Source organism: Hemicordylus capensis, chromosome 17 (assembly GCF_027244095.1).
Source record: "Hemicordylus capensis ecotype Gifberg chromosome 17, rHemCap1.1.pri, whole genome shotgun sequence".
NCBI classification, from domain to species: domain Eukaryota; kingdom Metazoa; phylum Chordata; class Lepidosauria; order Squamata; family Cordylidae; genus Hemicordylus; species Hemicordylus capensis.
Window position 1 is genome coordinate 14,390,145 of NC_069673.1, and position 23,642 is coordinate 14,413,786.

The following is a 23,642-nucleotide window of genomic DNA, read 5'->3' on the forward strand; positions in this document are numbered from 1 at the left end:
GTCTACACCTACAAAGATTAGAATCGTGATTAGGACCATGGTTTTCCCTGTGACACTCTATGGATGCGAAAACTGGACTTTGAAGAAGCAAGATAGAAAAAGTGTTGATGCTTTTGAACTTTGGTGCTGGAGAAGACTTTTGATTTTGAGGATACCATGGACAGCCAGGAAAACAAACAAATGAGTCATGAACAAATCAATCCAGAATTTTCACTCAAGGCAGAAATGACCAGGCTCAAACTATCATACTTCGGACACATTATGTGATGTGGTAGTCAGCATGACTTGACCCCTTAGCTAAGCAGGGTCCACCCTGGTTGCAGAATGGGAGACTTGATGTGTGATCACTGTCAGATATTCCCCTCAGGGGATGTAGCCGCTCTGGGAAGTTCCCTCCCTGGGAGCATCTCCAAGATAGGGCTTAGAGAGATTCCTGCCTACAACCTTGGAGATGCCGCTGCCAGTCTGTGTGGTCAATACTGAGCTAGATGGACCAATGGTCTGACTCAGTATACGGCAGCTTCCTATGTTCCTATGAAGACCCAGCTCCCTTGAGAAGTCCATAATGCTGGGGAAAGTTGAAGGAAAGAGAAGAAGAGGACGATCAGCAGCAAGGTGGATGGACTTGATTATGACAGCAATGAATGCACCACTGAGAGACCTTGAAGGCCAAGTGGAAGACAGATCATCCTGGGCGCTTTCCAGATTAGACCCTGCAACGGAGTCACCTCGGATCTTGGAAGTGTTGCTTTCACACTTCCTGTGTTGTGATACCATCGTCCCTACGTGGACAGCAGGGTGCTGTTCACATTGCCAATGCGTTGTCTCGAATTTAATTGCTGAGATATAGAGCTAGGATGTCCTGTATCTGGCGTAAGGAAGTTGCTGTTTTTTCGGGTCGTTAGTTTCTGTGAGACTGCGCCCCCTGTTGTTTAGGTTTTCAGTGCTACTTGCCTGAACGGAGGCATTTTGCTGCTGTTGAGCAGCTAGTCTGGAAAGCACCCTGGAGTGAATCTATGTGATCGCTAAGAGTCGACACCGACTTGATGGCACTTAATCAATCAATCAACTGAGCAACTTTTTGAAATGGAGGGTTTCATCTACTGAGCAGGGATAGGCTTTCGAACAGAGGATGATGGTCATCTCTCAGGGATGTTGCCCACCCATAATTCGACTGGGAGACACACACCCCCACACACAATCCCTTCCAACTAACAGTCTACGGCTCTGTGATTCCGACTGTCCCAGTTCAGCCCAGCCCAGCATCCTTCCAGTGGCTGTTGCTGGTCTCCCCTTTATGTTTCTTTTCAGATTGTAGGCGTCTTGCAGACAGGGAACCATCTCTTGCAGCTCACTGTTTAGGAATCGCTCCTGTTAACTAGTTCAAGAGGCACCTTTTAAAGTGGCGATTCTTGTGTTTAGCAGGGGAGAGCAACGGGCCCTATCCGACCCCCGCACACCATCCCTCCAATGGTGGTGGCTGCTGGCGTCTCCTTGGTGTTGTTTTCTTTTTCAACGGCAAGCCCTTTTGGGACATGGAACCGTCTCCTCATTCTTGCTACATAAACCTCTTTGAGCACTTTCGTGTTGGAAAGCAGTATATGCATGGCAACAATAATGGATGGAGAGGGTGATTGGCTTGGTGGCCCCTCAGGCGATGCCTGTGGAGGGAGCTCCAGAAAACGCTGGGATGAGAGGAGGCCAGGATTTGTCTCCTCTGATGAAGGTCACTCCCCACCCACCCCCCTGATTGTCAGGTACAGCAAGCTCCAGGGACTCTGGGTAGAGCCAGGAATAGAACGGCAGGCTCCGAGGATCGCTATCTGGGGAGCAGCTCGTACGTCCTTGGCTTGGCGTTAATAACCGTAGAAGGATTGGGCAGCTGCAATCAGATCCTCTCACCGGAGTCCTGCTGTGAGCGGCCACCTAGGGGGCCAGAGAGCTCCTGTCCTGCCAGTGGCTGCAGGGGGAGGCCGGAGTAGCAAGCTGCAGAGCTCAGTGGCTTCCCAGGGCACGGACTGGGTAGGTGCTTTCTGATGGCTTGTGGCAAGGGATCTGGAAGCGGAGCTCCGAGGAAGGCAGCTTGTTTGGACTGTGCAAGCGGCAAATAGGCACCAGGGCACGCAGGCGTGCTTCTTTGCAGTTAGGAAAGCCCACGCTGGCTGAAGCTATTCCGAGGGATTTCCGTACCCCTCTGTATTTTTAACAACATGAAGGCATTCAGATTCCTGGGCTTGCTTTCCAGAGTCATCTGGAGGTGGAAGCTGGTTCCTGGAGGCTCCCAGCCAGCCCTTAAGGGCAGGCTGCCCTGCTTGCAGCTTGCAGCCTGGGTCTGTGAGCATCTTGCAAAGGCTGTCCCGGCAAAGAGGCACAGGGGCTGGAGAACCAGGGTTGGGAGGGAGGATGCTAGCCCCTTCAGAGACACTCACTCAGGGTCTTTCTCTGCATGTTCATCTTTTTAAAATATCTCCAAAAGAGTACTGTAGAGCTGCAAAAGGTGCAGAAGAGGGTGAGCAAAATGATCAGGGGAGGGGAGCGGCCCTAGGAATGGCATCTCTCTCTCACTCTCTCTCTCTCTCCCCCCTGCATATCTGTCTCCTTCCTTCCTTCCTTCCATAACATTTTGTCTTCCTTCCTCGCCTTCCTATATCTCTGTCTCTCTGTCTCTCTGATCTTCTTTCCTCCCTTCTTTGCTCTGCATATCAGTTACGAGAAGTGGTCTCTCTCTCTCTCTCTCTCTCTCTCTCTCTCTCTCTCTCTCTCTCTCTCTCTCTCTCTCTCTCTCTCTCCTTCCTTCCTTGCATAACCTTTTGTCTTCCTTCCTCTTCCTACATCTGTCTGTCTGTCTGTCTCTCTCTCCCTCTCCCTTCTTTTCTCTAAATACCTCTTTATCTTCTTTCCTTCCATCTCTTTCTCTGTCTTCATTTCTTCCTTTTCTACCTATCTTGCATTCTCTCCCTTTCTTCCTCTTCATGTCTTATCAAGGTCCACAGCTCTCTGCTTACCTCACTCATTGACTGAAGATGGGGAAGGGGCCGTTCTCGCTGACCCCACTCTGGACCCCAAAGCACCTGCTGGCAGACACACATCTGGCATCCTTGGTTATGGGTCTGTACCCCATATGCTGTGGGAACAAGACCACAGAGCAGGCAGTTGCTGGAGGTGCCACAGCCGATATATCTGGAAGTGCTACCTTAGCACAGAACTAGGACCTGTGTCTGCCTCTCTGTCTAATGTGGCGCAGTGTTTTTGTGCTCCAGAAGTGCCTTGCACAAATGTGAGACAAGGGGCACTCAGTGCCCTGCATTTGCTCTGCAGCCAGGCTGAGGATCTGTGGGGCCCTGGCCAGACTCTGTGAGGGGTCTTGCAGGGGTCGGGGATGCTGACTGTGGTGCACCGGAAATCCCCCACGCGGCGTCCCAGGACTCTGGCCAGGCGAGTGCCTTGGCCCCCCCAACAAGCACCTCTCTGGTCCCTGGGATCCGGTCCCAGATTCCTCCTGTGCCCCATAAGTGGCCGTCTCATGGCTGAGGGCTGATAAAGAAGCTTCTGATGCATGACGTCCATCCTGGAAGAATCTCGCCGCATTAGAGCTGATTGCATCTGCTTGTTTAAGTTGGCCGCGCGGTGCTGGCGTCAGGGCTGAATCGAGGAGCAAGCCAGCCTGATTGAATTACGGCCGGTGGGGTGGGGTGGGAGTGGGGGAGGCGAGGACAGGGACCGGCTGCGCCTTGCAAGAGCCACTTACACAAAGGGCTGGAGCTGGGAGATCCCCACCCCCACCCCCAGAAAACAGAGAGGAATAGATGCTTCTGTGGAGGCGGATCAGTCTGTCCACAGCAGCTAGCCCTGTCAGAATAGAGACTCCATCTTCAGGAGCAGCCAGTCTTTGAGTGTCGGGCGCATGGGACAAACAGGGCAACGGTTGTCTTTCCCTTTCTGCTGAGTGGCTATCAGATAACAGAGCAGCAGAGCTGCTGCTGGATCGGACCAAAGGTCCAAGCAGCTCAGCATCTTGCTTCCCACAGATGGCAAATGCAGTGGCCCCCCAGAGGCTCTCGAGAAGCCCACCAGCAGCAAAATGCAACTGGCATTTGGAGAGAGACTGCCCCTGAGTGCTGAGGTTCCCCATAGCCACCATGACAGCCAGGGACAGACTGGTTTGAATCCCCTTTGAGTGGCTCTCGCCACATCTCATGGCAGCGAATCCTAGACATTACTGGGCATCTGCAGGTATGGGGGAGGGCTCTGGTCTGGATTTCAGGACCTCTCATTGAATAAATGTAGGGGCCGGAGCCCTTCCTGGTCTTGGCATCCAGCAGCGCCAGGACATGGACCAGGTGGGTGAACTCCGAGGCCGCCGTTTCACTGTTGCCTGCCTCTAGCCTCTTTGTGAGCTCATATCTTGTCCACGTCAGGCCCTTTGATTGAATTTGTGAGGGATTTAATTTGATTTTTTTTTAAAAAGGCTTTCCATCTTAAAGGAGCCTGTTCATTTCCTGTTAAGCCAATCTGATGTGGGCTGTCGTCAAAAGAAGGCTTCTTATTAAAGGCAGGCCTCAGGCAAAACCATGCTTGTAACGGAGACTGTTATAAACCCTAGAAATTGTTTGTGCACGAGAGCAAGGGCCTCCAGTGGTGCTGCTTTCCCCCTTATACTCATTCGCGGCACAAAATTAACAAGCCACATTAACAAATGCACAAACCAGTGAGCAATACTTCAGAAAGGGAGTGTACTTCAGGAATCCCTAGGGTAGGCAAACTTTGGAACTCCCTGCCTCAGGAGGTAGCTTCCTTCTTGCCAGTGTTCCATTGCTATCAAAAATGTCTTTGTTCCAGCAAGTGTTTAGCTTCTGCTCTCTGTAGCTGTTAGCCCCCTTGGGTGCCTTAATGGTTGAGAGAGGAAAAACAGGATATACATCGTGCTCTGAATCAATAAGCTCAGTGGCTCCCTTTAAAAACTTTTCAGATCATTGTGTGTGCACTGCAGGCTCTACCCATATGTGGATCATGGGGCTAGGAGGAAATGGGCAAGAGCCAGAGCAAAGGATCCTCCTGGCTGGGAACATCAGGGCCATGAGGCCTCTTTGCTAGTTCTTTCTGCAGAACCCCCCTCCAGAAGGAGACGGGTGTATCTTCCTGGTTCTTTGCGTGTCAGGAGTGTAAGAGACAAGGGGACCACAAGACTCACCTCACCTCATAGCAAAGCCACCCCTGGTAAGAAACCACCTCCTCTTATCCTAGAGGGGCTACAAGAAGGACAGGAGAGGGGAGGAGAGCTGGTCTTGTGGTAGCGAGCATGAATGCTTCCCTTTGTTTGTTTATTTATTTATTTATTTGATTTATATACCGCCCTTCCAAAATGGCTCAGGGCGGCTTACAATTAAAACAAGCCACTAAAACAATGAAGAGCTAAAACAAGGTCTGTTAAGCAAGGTCTGCCTTGGTTTGCATTTGGATGGGAGACGACATGTGATGTTCCCCTTCAGGGATGGGGCCATTGCTCAGTTAAGAGCATCTGCAGCATGCTTGCATGCAGAAGCTCCCTGGTCCACTCTGTGGTGGCAGTATTGCCAGGTAGGACCATAGGTCCATCCAGCTCAGTCATGTCTACCCTAGCAGCAGCTTTCCAGGGTTTCAATTTCCCAGGAACCCCCTTCATGCAAAGCCTGTGCTATAGCACTGAAGCCTAGCCCCTTTTCAGGTCCAAGAGGCAGCATCTCCACGTGGACCTGAACCCTGGTACCTGTTTCCTTGTGTTTAGACATGCGTCTCTGTGTAACCCTTCTGTGATCTCCCGTTTCCTCAAATAATGGAGCCCTTTATCCCCATTCCTGGCATGTGGTTGACCCTTTCCCCCCTCTCTCCTTCTCTTTCCCCCCAGATGCTTGAGCCCGAGGTTGAGAATCCAGGGGCGATGCCCTCCCTGGGAGAGGATGGGACCGGCGGCGTTGCCCGCCCCCTGATGGAGAAGGCAGCGGTGAGGTTGTCTGAGGAGGCTATGGCTGAGACTCAGACCCCCCCTCCAGAAGGAGACAAGGGTCTGAGCCCCGCGGAGCACAAGAGTGAGGAGGAAGAGGAAGGGTCTTATAGCAGCTCCACAACCTTCGTGATCCCCAAGCTCCGCCTGGACAGCACCTTCAGCCAGGACACAGTGGAGCTTGACAGCTTGGCAGGCCTGGGCAATGAGGAGGAGGAGGAGGAGGAAGAAGAAGAAGAAGAAGGGGAAGAGGAGGAGGAGGAGGAGGAAGAGGAAGAGGAGGAGGAGTACAGCGACGAGGCCTGCCCTGGCCGAGGCGAGGCGAAGCGCTGCAGCATGGTCGAGTCGTCGGTGTGCGATTCGGGCTGCAGGCTGAGCGTGCAGAACTCGCTGCGCCGTCGGACCCATAGTGAAGGCAGCCTCCTCCAGGACTCCCGGGCTGGGCACAGCTTCACCTCCGACACCACTCTGAACTACACCGAGGGGCAGGAGCCTGGGGCCTCCTGGACGCTGCCGTCCCCCAAGACCCTCAAGAAGCACCTCACCAAGGATGGGGGCTCCCTCCACCAGCTCACGCTGCTCTTCGCTGGGCACCGGAAGGTATGCAGACCAGATCGCCTGCAAGGGGCAGGCACCCGTGGTGGCAGCAGGTGGGCTCGGGAGGTGCCCAAGAATTAGGGGCCAGAAGGGGGGTGGCACAAGCTGTGTGGCTGTTCCAAGCAAGGCGGATTGGTCTCCTTCAAGGCAATTTGAATCAGCGATTTTAATCATGATTTAAATCACCAAGCCGGGTGTGGGGGAGTGCAATTTAAGTCATTGATTTACATCAACATCTTCCCTTCTATGGTTTAATTACTTCTTAAATCAAAGTGCCTAGGAGTTGCTTGATAGGTAGGTAGGTAGAGTCATTAATATTTATAATTTGGCTACTTGACTCTGAGCTGATTGCAGAGAGCAGATGATTCCCAACCCTCAGAAAGGAGTAAAAGGTTGCCCAGATAGATCAGCGGATGGCAGCTGTGGTGACTTGTAAACAAGTGAAGCTGCCTTCTGCCCTTGGCCCGTCTAGCTCAGTGCTGTATACTCTGACAGGCAGCCTCTCTCCACAGACAGGGGCCTTTCCCTCCCCTTCGTGGAGATACTACCAGGGATTGAACCCGGGAGCTTCTGCCTTCAAGCTATGGACGCTCCCGTAAATGAACATATGAATCTTCCTTCTGTGGAGTCAGAGCCTTGGTCTGTCTAGCTCAGCATTGTCTGCACTGACTGGCAGCAGCTCTCCACAGTCTCGGTCTTTCCCACCGCTTCCTAGAGATGCCACCAGCCAGGGATTGAACCTGGCGCTATCTGCACGCAAAGCAGGGGCTCTATTACCACTGATGCTCCTGATGAACATCAGAAGCTGCCTTATCCTGAGTCAGACCATGGTCCACGTAGCCCAGTATTATCTACTCTGACCGGCAGCAGCTCTCAGGCAGAGGTCTTTCCCAATACCTGCTCCCTGGGACACTTTTAAGAGGTGATGCCCATGACTGGAGCTGGGATTTTCTGTATGCAAAATAAGTGTTCTGGGCTACAATCTAAACACACGCTGCCTTACATCGAGTCAGAGTTGTTACATCCGTATTTTACCTTGGCGAAGGACGGGTTCTGAGGCTAAGCCCTGGAAGGCCCAAATTAAACACAGGGGTGGGTTCTTCTCAGCATGAGCGCCCAAGGGATGCTCCCTATGTCCCTCCATACTGTCTCTGGTTCAGGAGATTGCAAAGATACAAAGTAGTTTATACAGTATTTGTTATGGGGCCAGCTTAGGTTGACATGAGCATGTGCAAGCTGCTGGGTTCCACAGAGCTCTTCACCCTTCTCCCGGAGCTCAGTGAGACTTGGAAGTTTGCACACTTGTATGTGAGCGTAAGTTGGGCCCATAAAAGAGGCCGTTATTATTTTGCCTGCTTCGGGTTGAGCACGGTGATTGGTGTGTGTGTACTGAACTCCCTTGGAGAGGAAAACGGTGTCTTATACTCAGCCTTGAAGACCCCTCCCTGCCAGAGCTGTCAGTGCTGCCGGGCCTGCTTCCTCTGTCTCCGCCATGGAGCCAACTACTTCCTTTCATTCCGGATGGAAATGTAATGGCTGCCCCACCTTGCAGGGAGACTACGTGACGGAGGGGGTCTCTGATCCTTAAGCCAGGGATGCAGGCTCTTTCCCCTCTTCACTGTAACCTTTCCTTGACACCTTCAGCCTGGATTTCTGCCTTGAATCCTCCACCCCACCCCCAGTATTCATTTCCTGACACCTGTCTCTGCCCAGTGGATGAGAAATATCTTTTCGTTGATGGTTTTAAGCACAGTGTGGAGACAGTGGATAGAGCGAGTGAGTTCTCATTCTGTCTGTCTCTCTCTCTCTCTCTCTGCCTGTCTCTCTCCTGCCGTACCGCCCTGCCCCCCCCCCCCGAGTACTAGAACTTGGGGTCACCCCATGAAATTGCTTGGCTGTAGATTCAGGAAAAGTTCAGCAACATGAAAAAAGTACCATTTCACACAGCACATAGTTGGCTTGTGGAACTCCCTGCCACAAGGTGAAGGTGGCAACCACCAAATTCGATGTCTTTGAATGGGGATTAGAGAAATTCATGGAGGCGGATAGGTCTGAGCCTCCATGTTCAGAGGCAGAATAACTCTTGAGTACAACAGAGGAGGTTTGTCACCTTTGTGCCCGGCTTCCCAGCGGCCTCTGATCGGCCCCTGTAGGAAACAGGATGCTGTACTGGATGTACCTTCGGTCTAATCCAGCAGGGATTCTTGTGTTCCGATAGCTTCATTGCTAGATTACTGCTGCAGGATGTTTGTGTGTGTGCGTGCGCGCCTGCAAAGCGTGCAACAGGTGGAGATGCAGCAAGGAGAAGCCTTTCTTCATTTGAATATCTGCTGCACAAGAGCTCTGATGGTGGGGTGGGGAATTAAAAAGGAGAGAGGAAAATAAGCACTCGGTTGTAGGAGGGCTTTGTCTGTTTCTGGCCTCCTGCCTCCTCCTCTTTCAGCTCCCAGTGAAGCCCTACAGAAGTCAACAGCCACACCCCTTGCCTTTTATTCCCAAGGAATGCAGAAATACCCGCTTGCCCTGCCAGCCACAGGGGAGCAAAAAGGCAGCCTGAACTTGAGTGTCCAGGAAGCTGGGTGGATGGGAGAGTTGGCAGCATCTCCGCTGCCGAGAGCATCCTGGCTCCATAGTGCTCCAGGGTGGAGAGAGTTCATCAGCTGATCCTCAGCCTCTGGGGAGCTTTTGCTCAGAAGCTCGTAGAGATCGAATCCAGTTAGCTGCAAGAAGCCTGACGTGCAGGCAGGGCCGAGCCTGGCCAGCGGGACTGTGATGACATTTGCTCTCTGAGCAGACCCTCCTCCCCCCGCCGACTGTCCCTGAAGCAGCAGAGACACCAGATTGGAGAACTGGGGCTGGTTTCTTCCCACAGCCCAACTTGACTGCCCGGAACGTGATCTCAGAGGGCATAGCAGCTGGCTGCTCCTTCTGCAGTCTAGTCTGGATTCTGCTGTTCTCGGCGGAGGGTGGGGGGGTGGAACGGGACAGTTTGCCTGAATCCTTTGCCCCACCGACGAGCCCTGCGTGAGGTTCTTCTTTCAGCTCAACTAGCCTTCTCCCAGAGGGTATCCTGTTCCTCCTGAGAATCTAGAATGCCCTCCGAGGATGCATGGAAAACAGAACAACAACAACAAATATTTATATACCACTTTTCAACAGAAGTTTCCAAAGCGGTTTACATAGAGAAATAATAAAGTAATTAATTAAATTAAATGGATCCCTGTCCCTCAAAAGGCTCACAGTCTAAAAAGAAACGTTAAGACAGACACCAGCAACAGTCACTGGAGATAACAACAGCAACAAATATTTATATACCGCTTTTCAACAAAAGTTTCCAAAGCGGTTTGCATAGAGAAATAATAAATGAATAAGCTACTGTGCTGGGGGTGGATAAGGCCAGTTACTCTCCCTCTGTTAAATAAAGAGAATCACCACGTAGAATAGGTGCCTCTTTGCCCAGTTAGATGGGGTTAAACTCACAGTAAAACAGTTTCCCTTTTCTTGAGGAAGTGGTGCTGTTTATGGACATTCTGTTGCTGACCCCTCCCCTTGTTTGTTTGTTTGTTTAGGTTTCTGTACCGCCCTTCCAAAATGGCTCAGGGCAGTTTACAATGGCGCATCCTTAGCGTGTCCGTTTTTGTGTGCCGATTTCAAACCGCAGTTGAAATCCGTTGTAAGCTGCAACGGGGAAATGTAGCTATTTTTCTGCGACGCATATGTGACATTATAGGACTACAACGCAGCAACAAAATCCGAAAGGAGGCATTTGAAATGTGAATGTAGTATCCGCTCCAAATGCAAACCAAAAGGATGGAGTCATAGCTCAGTGGAAGAGCATCTGCTTTGCATGCAGAAGGCCCCACATTCAATCCCTGGCAGCAGCTCCAGGTAGAGCTGAGAGAGGCTCCTGCCTGTAAGCTTGGAGAAGCCGCTGCCAGTCACTGTGGACAATACTGAGCTAGATGGACCCAGGGTCCGACTCAGTCGAAGGCAGCTCCCTATGTTTCTATGCTCCTAAGCTGTTCTGGCCATGGAGATAAAAGTGACAGGAAAGAATTTCCCTGAATAATTCCTGCATGCCAGGTGGCTGCTAAAGGCATAGCAGTACGCTCAGTATAAAAGCTGGCAACCTTCGGGATGCAGGGTGTGCAGGTGGGAGCCACCAGGCCTGTCGAAAACCACAAGGGCCTCTGGCTTGTGGCTACGGCCTCACTGCCTGGCGTATCCCACCCACCTGGCATAGGAAGCTTGAAACAGATCAGTTGCCCTGCCCAGAGTTTTCTCTAGGCCCCGTGAGGTGAGCTTTGGGTGCCCTCCTGTGGCCGTTTTCACATTGGCTTTGGGCATTCCAGATTGGCTGTAAAGTAAGGTAAAGGTTCTGCCATCAAGTCGGTGGCGACCACAGAGCTCTGTGGTTGTCTGTGGTAGAATCCAGGAGGGGTTGACCATTGCCATCTCCCGCGCAGTGTGAGATGATGCCTTTCAGCACCTTCCTAGATCACTGCTTTCCTAGTCTGAGCAGGGGGTTAGACAGACTAGGAGAGCTCCCAGGTCCCTTCCCGCGCTGACATTCTAGGACCCTTTTGCTTGAAAGCACCATATCATTGCTGAGGATGCCTTTAGCTCTTTGCATCAGGAGGCCAACCAAAGGAGCAGCCCACATTTAATTCACTGAGGTCTAGAAACTTGGATTTTAAAAAGTGGGGGCAGGGGAAGGAAGAAAGCTGAGAGTCTGTGCCAGCTTCTACATTTGTGGGATGTGACACACCAACTCAGTCACTTATTAGTCCACTGTGCTCTCTAACAAGGGCCCAGTGAGGCTGATCCACCAGCAAGCTCCCTCCCTCCTCCTAGATCAAGGTATGCAGTTCTGGATTGCGGCGTGGCCTGTGCGTGGAGAGAGAGATAAAAGAACAGTGCCAGTCAGGGGCATAGCTATAACTGAATGGTTGCGGTGGTTGTGGTGGGGTTATACATGTCCCTGGGCCCATGAGGGAGGGGGCGAAAAGACACATGGAGAATATTTTCTTCTTCACTAACTCCATATCGTTCTGGGGTGGAGAGCGGGGAGGCAGGGCCCAACTTCCCATCTTGTTCCAGGGCCTCCTCTGGTGCCAGAGAAGTGCAGCCAGGAAGACAGAACCGTGTCTGTCTTCCTGGCTGGAGATGGGCTTTTGCCCCTCTCGTCCCTCTGACAAGCGCAGGGGTGTGTATTTGTCTGTCTTCTTGCAGCCCGGCTGGGGCCGCTGAGCTACTGTCTGTCATTTGTCTCTGCATGGAAGCCGAGCGGCCCTCCCCCAACAATGGGAGGAAATGTGCTTGGCCCATACAGAATGCACGGGGATGTGTCTGCCCGAGAGGTAGAGCGCCCAGACCAATAAACTCCGGAAGCCTCACCTACTGGGGAAGGAAGCCTCCGAGAGCTTGGAGCTGGGGCTCTTGGCTGGGGAGCTGGTTCCCACGGTCGAGTCTGGGTGCTGGGAGTAAACACACCCAAGTTCCGACTGCACATTTCTCCTTCAGCATTCTCAGCTAGGGATGCTGAGGCTTAGGAATACTCCCCCCCCCCAAGTTAAAAATTATTGATTTTGGCAAGCCAAGGCTTTAAAATTCATCAGCCAAGCTCCTCACAGCCCCCATTTCAGTTCTCTGTTTATACATTTTGACTTGTGCTAATGGCTTCTCTTTCGGCCTCAGTGTTCCCCGCCTGGGAAGTGGGAGCATTTGTGCATCTCTGCTGGCCAGTTGGAGGATTTTGCGTCGGAACTCCTGATCGATAGGCCCTTAGGTGTAGACTTGTACTGGTATTTATTTCCATTTATATCCTGCTCTTCCTCCAGAAAGAATCCCAGAGTGGTGTACATGCTTATGTTTATCCCCATGACAATCTTGTGAGGTAGGTTAGGCTGAGAGAGAAGTGACTGGCCCAGAGTCACCCTGTGAGTTTCACGGCTGAACCTGGGTCTCCCTGGTCGTAGTCCAGCACTCTAACCACTACATCACCCTGGCTCTATGCGCAGGACACATCTCAGTGTATGCTCATGGGGTGCAAGAGTTCATTAACTGGAATTTGGTTCTGCCCGAATTTGAAAGAAATGCAATTCTCTTTGGCTTTATTTCTCCCTTTGCAGCACATGCTGGAACCGGAGTGTGCATGCGACTGGGCAACCAGGGCTGCCCGCAAGAAGATGAACAAGAACCTGTAAGTCTTCGAGTGGTGCTTTATTTTAGTGTTTAGAAATGCAGACTTCCGGCTCTTCTCCCCCCACCCAAAGGAAGCGAGTGCTCAGTGGCTGCTGTTCAGAGCAAGGATGCCCCAGGCCAGCCAGAGAACCGCCTCACAGAAGTTTCCAACTAACTGCAGCACCCATGCAGAAGGGAAGTGGCCATTTCTGCCCCCTCTGCCTTCCCAGGAGCTGCCTGTGGAACCCAAAAATATGTCCCCGAGGGTTGTGGTGCCTGGGTCTGTGGAAGGGGAGGGGTCAAAAATGGCCACTTCCCCGCTGGGCCGGTGCAGTTTCTTGGCAGGTTTTGTTAGGGTGCTCTCTGGCTGCCCTGATGTATCGGCACGTCAGCCAGTGTTTGTGCCAAACTTCTGTTTTTGCCATTTTTTGCAAACAAAGATGAGGGGGGCATCTTTAGAGAAAAGAAAAGACTCGCCATGGAAGTTGGAGGGATTCTGCACCTGCTGGAAGGCAGAAGAACCTCAGAAGAGCCCTGACTACACCACACCAAAAGTGGATCTGGTCTAGATCCTGTTTCTCACAGTGGCCAACCAGATGTCTCTGGGAAGTTCACAAACAGGGGAAGGAAATAGCCCTCCCCCCGTTTTTTTGTTCCCAGCAACCGGTATTTTGTGGTAGCCTGCCTCCGAACTGGCCTTTTCTTTCGGACACAGAGCAGTTAAAAAAAAAAAAAAGATTTCAAAAGCAACATGAGGACAAGGCATCTTGAATTCATGAGGAGGATAGGACCATAAGTAGAAACTGGGATGGCTAAATGGAGCCTCCATCTTCAGCGAGAGTCTATGAGTGAATATCAGCTTCTGGAGAGCAGTGAGGATGCCGGGAGGGTCATTGCCTTCCTGCCCGGCTTCTGGTTGGACACTCTACAAAGCAGGATTCTGGACTACACAGGCATTCTTATTAGTCATTGCTGTTAGGAACAGAACCTCCATGCTCTGCATGTTCAAAAGCACTTCTCCACAGTTCCTATAAGAAAAACAAAAGTTTTGCTCGGAGAGAAGGCAACTCTGTCCATGCTCAAGGGTACCCCGCACAAGGGGTGACAGAGTTTTTGCAAACAAAAAGTGCAGCAGCAGCAGCTCATCATCCTAAAGAAAGCTGGCAAAAGAAACCAGCATTCTCCGCTGTACCATACGGGCAAGAAAGGGCGCAGTTCTGGCTTCAGTCGCGGCCACTGAGCATGCCCAGACTTGCCCAGCTGCGGTTGTGCCTCGTGCTGCTGCGCGGCGGGGCCGCTGGGTGTCGCTCTTCCCACGCGATCCTACTGCGCTATTTAAGCTGCAGAGGGGACTCTAGAAGCTTTGCCCTTTTCTTTCTCCTGCACGTGTGAGTGCGTGCAGGCATTTATCTATCTCCGTTACTCTGGTCGCCTTCCTTTTGAGGGGCGTGTGGTTTTCTTTCTTTCTTGCATCCTTCCCGGTGGCTGCAGCTCCTCAAAAGCAGCTCTTTAAGATGTACCCTGCCACCGTCCGGGGCGTCTCGGAACGGTACCTGGAAAGGTAAAAGGCAGCTAGCTTACTCGCGAGTCAGAGGCAGATCCGTATCTGCTGGGCTGGGGCTGGGAAGGGAGCCTTGTCCATAACCTGCTAGGCAAGGTGTGGGAGGGGGAACTTTTGAAAAAGAGACTTGTGTCTGGAAGCAGGATTGAAGAAGAGAATGTGCCGGGCTGAGAGATGCATGCGGACTAGAAACCATTTTTCTGAATTTGAAGGGGGTGCTGCATTGGGTTTCTGTGGCTGTTTACTGCGGGGCGGGGCGGGGTGGGGAGGCGTTCATCTGTGTTGGGGACTCGCATGATTTCCATGTTGTCCTCTGGTGTGTTTGTGGGCGCTGCTATAGTGTGATCTGTAGCTCCCATCTGCTGTGACGGGGCTCGGATTCGGATTCAAATCTATTTTTAACCCCCACCTTTTATCTGTCTCCCTCCACCCAGATTATTGCAGGAAGATTTTGGGTTTTACAAAATGTGCCTTTGGAGGGTACCACCTATGTCAGGCCAGGTTAGCCAGCCAGAGGCATTTCAGCTTTCTTGGACTACAACTCTCATTATCCCCTCCCGCCATGGCTTTTTTACATAAGCCTTAGTCGATTAACTTTGGTTAATTGTGGCCAATAAGCTGGTAAATTCACTAAATGTGCTTATGAAGACCAAAATCTGCTATATGTTGTAAAAGGCAGCCTCTTAAAGAGGCATCCCCCTTTCTCTCTCACACACACGCAGAGAAGAGAATGCCTGTTCCAAGATCTGCCTGCTAAGGACGCACAGCCCTGCTGGATCAGGCCCAAGGCCCATCCGGCTTCACACAGCGGCTCACCAGATATGTTGCCCTGCAGTGCCAGTCTGTGCCCTCTGCAGTTCTTATAAGCACTTGTATTAAAAATAGGTATCTGCGGACTGATTAATTGGCGGTGCTTCATTACTCTGATTTTTAAATGGTTTTAAACTTAGCCAATCAATAAACATTAGAGCCCCGTTTTTCTCTTTTGAATCAATGTGGTTCTTCTCAGAATCCTGTTTCATTTTGAAACTTCCATGCAGGATCTTGGTTTTTTAATAGAAGGAAGTAAAGCAAGCAGATGGGGCCCTGCCTTCAGACCTTGCAATAAGGCTTGATGTGTTTATGGCCTTTCTCTTAGTGTGTTTGGTTTTTGAAGTGTGACGGCTTTTGTAGGTTGCTCTGTCTTGTTGGCAGAGTAGCAGTTAATTAAGGACGTCTACAGCAAACGGATAGATTCCAGGGTGTTGGGTTTAGAGAGTAACCAGGTGGTGTGTGCTTGAATCCATTCTCAGCTGCGAAGTTGTACAGGTGACTCTGTTGGATGTGCCCAGCCTAACCCACCTCGTAGGGTTATTGTGAGGGAAATGCAAAGAAACAAGGATCACGTATGCCGCCTTGAGTTTGTTGATGGCACACTCATGGTGGAAACGTGGGATCCTGAAGCAACGATGGCTGCAGCTATCAGTACCTTTATCTTGATGTTGGTCTCCTGAAGTTGGTGGGCTTTACTCTTGAGTAGACATCCATAAGATTATCAGCGCACTGTAATGCTAAAGGCATTAACTGCACCTGCATCTTCAAGCCAGGAGAAATAGCAGTTGGGTTTCTTGAAAGTTGCATATCTGCAAGTGACACAGGAGCCCTGAGCAAGGGAAAAGCTGGCAGCCTCTGGGGCAGAGGTTCTCAAACGGTGGTCTGTGAACAGTTGAGAACATCTGCAATTCGACCTGCACTTGTTCTCTCTCTTTATTTTATAGGAGTAATGTGCTTTGGCTTGTAGAACAACCACAAAAAAATAAAATGGTCATCCCCTGAGACGACAAGCAAATTTCATTGGGGGGAGGGGGGGAGTCTGAGCATCTCTGTCCTTAATGTGTGTCAAGAGTGCCTTGGAGCACGTGTAGAAAGCTCTGCTCTGGTTCCCACACCGGCGCTTTCTGTTTGTTTTAGAGAAGGGAATTTGTGTTTAGGTAGCCGATTGGCAGGTCCACCAGCAGAGGGTGCCGCTCCTCCAACAGCAGTGGGAGCAAGCAAACTCTGTGGGCAATCCATTCCATTCCCCTGCACTCCACCCCGCCAGCCCAAACCGTTGCCTGCCAGCAGCAGCTTCCCCACCCAGCTCTATAAATATCTGCCTGTTGCAGTTTTGTCTCGGCCGGCCAGAAATAGGAGCCCTGCCTGAGTCACCCACGTGCAGCCGCAGCCTCTCCCCTTTCTGAGGGGGCGGGCCGCGGCCGGGCAGGGCTGAGTCTGGCGGCGGCTGCTGTGGCTGCAGCAGAGGCGGCCAGGCTGGGAGGGAGCAGGCAGAGGACGGGCTGATCTCCTCCTCCCGCAGCCTGCCAGCCATGCCGTTCTTTCGGGACCCAGCGAAGCCCCAGCCCGTCGAGTTCCACGCGGAGATCTTGCTCGGAGCACCCCCTCGGGGGTCCCACGTCCTGGGTGGCGGGGTCATCGTCAGCCTGCAGCGTCGGCACACCATGAAGGAGTAGGTTGCCTTCGCAGAGTGCCGGGGGTGTGTGTGTTCTTGAGCCTGCCCCTCAGCTGCAAGCGCATGGGTGACGAAAAGGCACTCAGCACATGCTCAGGGGTGCACCCGCCTGGTCGCAGATTTGGCTGGAGCATTTAGGCCTGCAAGAGGCGGAGGGGATGCTACAGTTGGGCACTGCGGTTTGTTCCTGATTCTTGCCCCTGAGCATGTGCAGATCGTTGCCTGCTCAGCAAAAACTGTGCTTGGCCATCCAGGCTTGGGGTCTGTTTATCCTCGATCTCAGGGGGGGTGCGTGTTTCCGGAGGGGGCAGTGGTGGCGATTGCTCTGGGAAGAGCACTCTTCCTGCACTTTTTTATTATTCAGTGTGGAGAACTCCAGACTTGGGGAGCAACAACGGGGCACTAACCCTGTCCGGACTTGTGCTTCCAGGGCCAAGGACATGAAGAACCGGCTGGGGATTTTCCGAAGGCGGAACGAGTCGCCCGGCCGCCACCCTGCAGGCAAGCTGGACAAAGTTCTGAAGACCCTGAAGTGAGTGGCAGGGAGTGCCGGTGGGCTCCTCTTCTTGTGTGTGTGTGGGGGGGGCAGGGAGGGTGTTTTCTCAAACTTCCTTGTCCTCCTGAGTCCACTTATTTCTCCTCTCTGCTTCCCTGCCAACCTGGGCTCAGAATCTCCGTACCCAGGAGATTGTAGCTGCTTTGGCATTGCACGGCTTCTTTTCTCAGACTTTTGTCAAGGAGCTGGCCAGCATTTCCCCATTGCTGGACCTGAATTTGCCTCCTTCTCCAGTTGGTGCTTGCTGCGTCCTCTGTGGATTCCTGGCAGCTTTGGCTATGAAGTGCCCGAGGGCCGTGGCAGGATAGGGCGTTTTGAAAAGCAGGAGTGGGGGCATGGGTTTTTGCTTTGAGGAAGAGGCGGGTTGTTTTGGGGACTGGTTTTAAATCTTGTTCTCTGAAAATCCTCCAAGGACTTTTACACAGCAGGTTTTACTGCGAGTTTATGGGGAGGCTTTACTGCTAACTCAAAGTTGTCCCCCCAAACTGACACACACAATGGATTTTTTAACCCCGGGTATAAATTGGGCTACACTGTAACGCGCAGTGAAAAACCCGAATTGTGTGTGAACTGCTGCCCGATAACTCACAGGGACTTCGAGGTAAATCTGCCCATGTGAACGCACTCCCTCCGTTCCAGAGGAGATGCGAGTTAAAGGGCTTTAAAAGCCTCGTGTGAAAAACTTCCATGCAACAAGTTCCAACTCAAATACCTTTTGGTTCTTCTTACTGTGATCAATACACTTATGTCTGGATTCGGTATGGCCAACAAACGCATATCTGGACATTTGAGATTCAAGAAAAACATTAATACAGGAAATATTCTTCAGTGTGGTTTGGAGCTTTTGTGGGGTGGGAATTTAGGATCCTAGGAATGTGAAATGCTGGCAAATGAGTTGAACGAGCGGTGCTCTTTTTAGAACCTTATGAACCTTTTAAGACTTGCTTCAGTTCTAGATGGGGAGAGTAGCTTTCTTGTTTTGCTGTTTAGAAAAAAGATATGCTAGGTTTTCTATAGTATAACCCATGTTATGCATGTTGTTGAAACAAGAAGGAACTGTTGACCAAACATATTAAGCTTGTTTAATATTTATCAAAACAGGAAGCAAATCAGTTGCAACAAATGTATCTTTAGGCTGCAGTCTTATTCACACTTAGCTGGGAAGAAGGCCAATTGAACTTGGACTTACTTCCAAGTAGACATGCATAGTTTTTTGGTATACTGCACCAACAGAACTCTTAGAGAGAATTTACCTGATCTTTTCTTTCTTTCTGGAAACCCTGTTTTTGCCTTAATGACACAGATGATGTCACATTTTCCAGTCTTGCTGTGTGCCACACTTCTCAGTTAATAAAGTAAAAGAAAGGGGAGTTTCAGTATAACTGTTTGGGAAGAGGGGGGTGTTCACTCACTCCTTCCCTCCAGCAGAATCACACCCCACTCTGCTTGCTTCTCAGGCCGACTCCAGAAGAAGCCTTCAAGTGGGGAGAATCCTTGGAAAAGCTGCTTCAGCATAAATGTAAGTCACCTTTGCATCGCTGAAAATCAAAGTTTTGAAAATAAGCAATTAAAAAACCGCTACTGAATTTCAAATGTGTGTGGCCTGTTGGTGGAAGGCCGAATTAGATGTGACGTAGGAAGCTGCCATCTGCTGAGTCAGGCCTCTGGATGATCAAGCTCAGTATTGTCTGCCCTGACTGGCAGCAGCTTTCCAGGGTTGCAGGCAGGAGTCTCTCCCAGCCCTGCCTAGAAGTGCTGCTAGGGATTGAACCTGGGACCATCTGCCTGCAAAGCAGGGGCTCTACCATATAACTATGCCCCTGCCCCTTTCAATGCGGTGAATAGATGAGGCAGACTTCTACGGAGTCAGGCTCTTGGTCCACATTGCTCAGCACTGTTTGCACTGAGCAGCGGAGTCTCTCTCCAGGTAGCAGACAGAGCAGCGTCTTTCCCAGCCTTACCTAGAGATGCCGCCACGGGTTGAACCTGGGACCTTCTGTCTGCGTGCTAAGCAGAGGCTCTGCCACTGAGCTGCAGCCCCATCCCCATGCCCTGATGCTCCTTCACACACAGGCAGAATACCTGGAGAGTCGCCTGTACAACGGCTTGCCTGAATAGGGCTTTTGCATGGGGTAGGTGCATAGTCCAGTGCGTGGCTTGTGTGGAACTTGCCTTCCATCCCACCTGGTTGGGCCAGCCCTGAAGCCCCCTTCAGAAGGCATCCTGCTAGTTCTGATAGAGACCCTCTCTTGCTCAGAATCCCCTTTCCAACAGTTGCCAGATAGATGCCTACAGAGGTTGCCATCCAGGACGTGAGCTTCCCCTGTCGTATATCCTTGACGCCTCATGTTCAGAGGTAGAGTGCCTCTGGAGCTGGAGGTTCCCTGTCTCCCCACCACCACCGCCAATCCTAAGCACCCAGTTGAGAGGCAATTCTTGTCTTTGCTTTCTTGCATGGGAAGTTTCCCAAAGGAGTGGCAGAGAGGGATTGCTGCGTTCAGGGTACCGAGCCCACCCGCACGGCACTCCAAGGCCACCGTCTCTCCTCCTTCCTTTCCAGATGGCCTGGCAGCCTTCCGCGCCTTCCTACGGACTGAGTTCAGCGAGGAGAACCTGGAGTTCTGGCTGGTATGCGAGGAGTACAAGAAGCTCAAGTCCCAGTCCAAGATGGCCTCCAAAGCCAAGAAGATCTTCGGGGAATACATTGCCATCCAGTCCTGCAAGGAAGTGAGTGGAGCAGTTGCTTGGTTTTTGGGGAGCAGAAGAGGAGAGCGTGAGCATTCTCCTGTGGGCGGGGTGGGGCAGACTTTGGGGGGTGGGGCACGTCAGCAAAGCAGAGTCCCTTCTCTCGCTCCCTCTTTGCAAGACGGAAACAGCAGTTGGGGAAGCAGAAGGCGGCACAAGAATTTTGGCCGATGCAAGAACAGAGAGAGACTGGCTGGATCTCGGAGCCAAGGTCCATCTAATCCAGCATCTCCTGTTCCTCGGTGGCCAACAGGGTGCCTCCTGAGAGGCCTGCAATTGCCCCGCCCCCATTGGCCCTCTCAGCAACTGGTATTCAGGGGTAGACTGTCTCAGAACATGGAGGTTCTACATGCTTCCAGTATGCTTAGTCACCCACAGGGGGTGATTCTCAGCAGGAAAACTGCCCCTGCAGTCCCAGTCCAGATGTCCCTACACTCCCCTACGATTGCTACATTGCCTCGGTGTTCGGAACCGAGGCAGTTGCCTTCTACTGAGTCAGACTGTTGCTCCATTTGCCTCATGTTGTCTGCACTGACTGGCAGCAGCTCTCCCAGGTTTCAGGCTGGAGTCTCTCCCAGCCCTACTTGGAGAGGCTGCCAGGGAGTGAACCTGGGTTCACTTTTCTTTATAGCCTGGCCCCCGAGCTTGACGGAAGCATGGATTCCTGTGGGGACAGGCCAAAAGGTGTCTCTTGCCTGCCGCCCTCTGATCAAACAAGTTTTGCAGCCGTTTGGAGCTTTACTCATGAACACACACCATTGTGGAAGGGGCATGTGCACAGACTTCAACCCTCTGCGGGAAACCCTCTCTGATGGGGGAAGGGTCTTGCCAGGTGTACCCACCACTAGAATTGGGTTGTTGGCTGCTGCACCACCCTAACTTAGCACCCTGCCCACCCACCCTCTTGCGATAGGCCAGTCATCTCCACTGTTTCTCAAGCGGGCGGCACTTGGGCAAAAGTGTGAGACCTTTGGTGTGAGAGCCATTTCCCACTGCGCTGATCTCCACTCCACACCCTGCTTTTCTCTGTGCTGGGAGAGCCCTTTAAGAGAGAGAGTGTGCTCCCTCTTTGGGGAAAGCCCTGGGAAGGGCTACACTTTTGGGGAGCTGCACTTTGGGTTGATGGGGCCACTGCCCCTCCCCTCCCCGGTTCTTACAATGAAGACCACTGATGCAGACCATTTACCACCCTTTCTTCCCTCTCATTTCTTCCCTTTTGTTTACCACCGTTTCTTCCTTGAGGAGAGGAGAGCTGGTTTTGTAGTAGCAAGTTGTCCCCTTAGCTAAGCAGAGTCTGCCCTGGTTGCATATGAATGGGAGACTTGATGTGTGAGCCCTGCGAGAGATTCCCCCTCAGGGGGTGGGGCCGTTCTGGGAAGAGCCTCTAGGTTCCAAGTTCCCTCCCTGGCAGCAACTCCAAGAGAGGGCTGAGAGAGACTCCTGCCTGCAACCTGGGAGAAGCTGCTGCCAGTCGGTGTAGACAATGCTGAGCTAGATAGACCAATGGTCTGACTCAGTATACGGCAGCTTCCTGTGTTCCCTCCCGCCTGGATCGGTGACTGATCATCGGTATCTCTCTGTCTCTTCCCTAGGTCAACCTGGATTCGTACACACGGGAACACACCAAAGAGAACCTGCAGAACATCACCCGGAGCTGCTTCGACCTTGCCCAGAGGCGGATCTACGGCCTGATGGAGAAGGACTCGTACCCTCGCTTCCTGCGCTCAGAGCTGTTCTTGGACCTCAGTAACCAGAAGAAGCCCAGCCCTGTGCTGTAGAAGGACCCGGGCCTGCTTCTCTGGGAGAACTGCTCTTTGAAAAGTGTATGTTTACATATCTATCAACTGCCTTTTGGGGTAGGGGGACAGCTTGTCCACGGAAGCCATATCTGCCCTCCGGAAGGGGAGTGGGAGAACTAAGCCGCCCGGCCCTGTCCCATCCCAGGAACCTGCTTCTTCTCTCCGGTACGACGACATCCCGTGAGCTGGGCTGGCGGTCCCACCAGGTCACTGTGAAATTAAGAGCGGTCTCCCCCCACCCCCGACTTCCGCCTCGGGAGGTAGCGAGAGCAAGAGGGATCCTTTCCTCAGAGGGCACCTGGAATGGGACCAGACGGCTTTTGCGGGCGGGCAGAGGGCTACTGTCACTCCTCCCGAAGAGACGCTAACAACAGGCCTGCATTCTGGGAAGGGAGCAATCAGCATTTCCGTTCCTCTGCTCTCAACAAGAAGAGAGGGAGAACCTTTCCCGTTCCCCCTTCTAATGAACGGTTGTGCAGTCCACTTGCTTCTCTCCGTCTTGCCTCTACGTTGTCCGTTCCTAGGTTTATTTATTGAAATCTTCTGTGCTCAGCAGTCAAGAACTTCTTGACTTCCTTCTGAGCGTATATATATAGATATATTTTTGGGGGGTGTTTATTATTATTATTTTTAATTTAAGTGCAATATATATATATAGAAGATAGATATATATTTGGGTGCATGTCCCGGTTTGGGGTTTCTTTTTCTTTCTTTCTTTCTTTTTTTTTTAGAGGGCTTTCCGGTGGGATGAGTGGGACTTCTGAGTGTGTTCAGCGTCTTTCCTGTCGTCCTTCTTCCTAACTGTGTTTCTCTCCAGCAGCAGGCAGCTGGGAGACTGTAAAGGGGGTATCCCATTGCAGCAGCAAACTTTGTATAGATCCAAGCAGCTGTAAATAACAGGCCCTGTATCTGCACTGTGCATGGCATGTGAGAGAGGATGTGCGTGTGAGTGTGTGCTTGTAAATGTTGGTCCGGAAAAGCCCAATCTGCACCTCTGCCATGGAGTCCTTGCAGCCTTCTGGCTCTAGAGCCAGGTTTACAGATCAGATCCATCTCTGCAGTTAAGAAAAGCATTTTTTTAAATATTTTTTTTTTTTGGATGTCATGGCTATTTAGGATAAATAAAGAGACAATACCATTTCTTCTTAGCTGCCTCTTTCTTCCTGTTCTGCTGCTGTATTTAATTGCCAAGGGCAGTTGATGTCCTTGGATAACCCTACCCTAACCTCAGTGAAGAGCTGTCTGTCTGAGCAAGGCGGCTTCCTCAAGGTCTGTGTTCTTAAGTTTCCCTGAAAATTGAATTTTCAGCTGGAAATTGCTGCACATGCCCTAAAATGAAATGTGGGTTTTCTGGCAACATGGGAAGCTGTGCCATGGGTTGGGAAAGCCGTATTTTTCTCTAGATCTTCTCTGGCAGAGGTTTTATACTGGTATGAGCTGGACCCTCTGTACATGCTTGGGTGCATTCTTTCCCTTAGCATGTGATGTTGTGGTGGTGGGGGGATGTATCCTGGGACAAAATTCGGAAATGCTAGACAAATCAAAACGCTTCTCTTGTCCTCATCCCGAACACTGGAAGCTGCCTTCTACTGGGTCGGAACCGTTGGTTCATCTTGCCTGGTACTGTCCACTCAGGCTGGCAGCAGCTTCTCTACGGCCTTTCTTAGCTTTACAGTCTGAGACCCTTGACTTGGAGGCTGAACCTGGGACCTTCTGCATAGGGAGAATGGCCT

General features: G+C 51.7%; 1 protein-coding gene across 10 annotated transcripts in view; it reads left to right on the plus strand.

Moving 5' to 3' along the window:
* RGS3 (regulator of G protein signaling 3) overlaps nt 1-23,642 on the plus strand; it is a 92,308-nt gene that overhangs the window by 52,912 nt on the left and 15,754 nt on the right. For 6 of the 10 annotated variants that reach the window (XM_053282255.1, XM_053282254.1, XM_053282256.1 and 3 more), the window contains 6 exons: nt 5,885-6,580; nt 12,709-12,779; nt 17,240-17,341; nt 18,823-18,884; nt 19,926-20,092; nt 21,703-23,047. In XM_053282255.1, coding sequence (XP_053138230.1) covers nt 5,885-6,580; nt 12,709-12,779; nt 17,240-17,341; nt 18,823-18,884; nt 19,926-20,092; nt 21,703-21,888 — 1,284 coding nt within the window. In that variant the 3' untranslated portion in view covers nt 21,889-23,047. Of the gene's footprint in view, nt 1-1,894; nt 2,023-5,884; nt 6,581-12,708; nt 12,780-14,043; nt 14,322-14,589; nt 16,807-17,239; nt 17,342-18,822; nt 18,885-19,925; nt 20,093-21,702; nt 23,048-23,642 lie in introns of those variants that run through there. The other 4 variants (XM_053282259.1, XR_008312784.1, XM_053282263.1 and 1 more) reach the window with 4 other exon arrangements.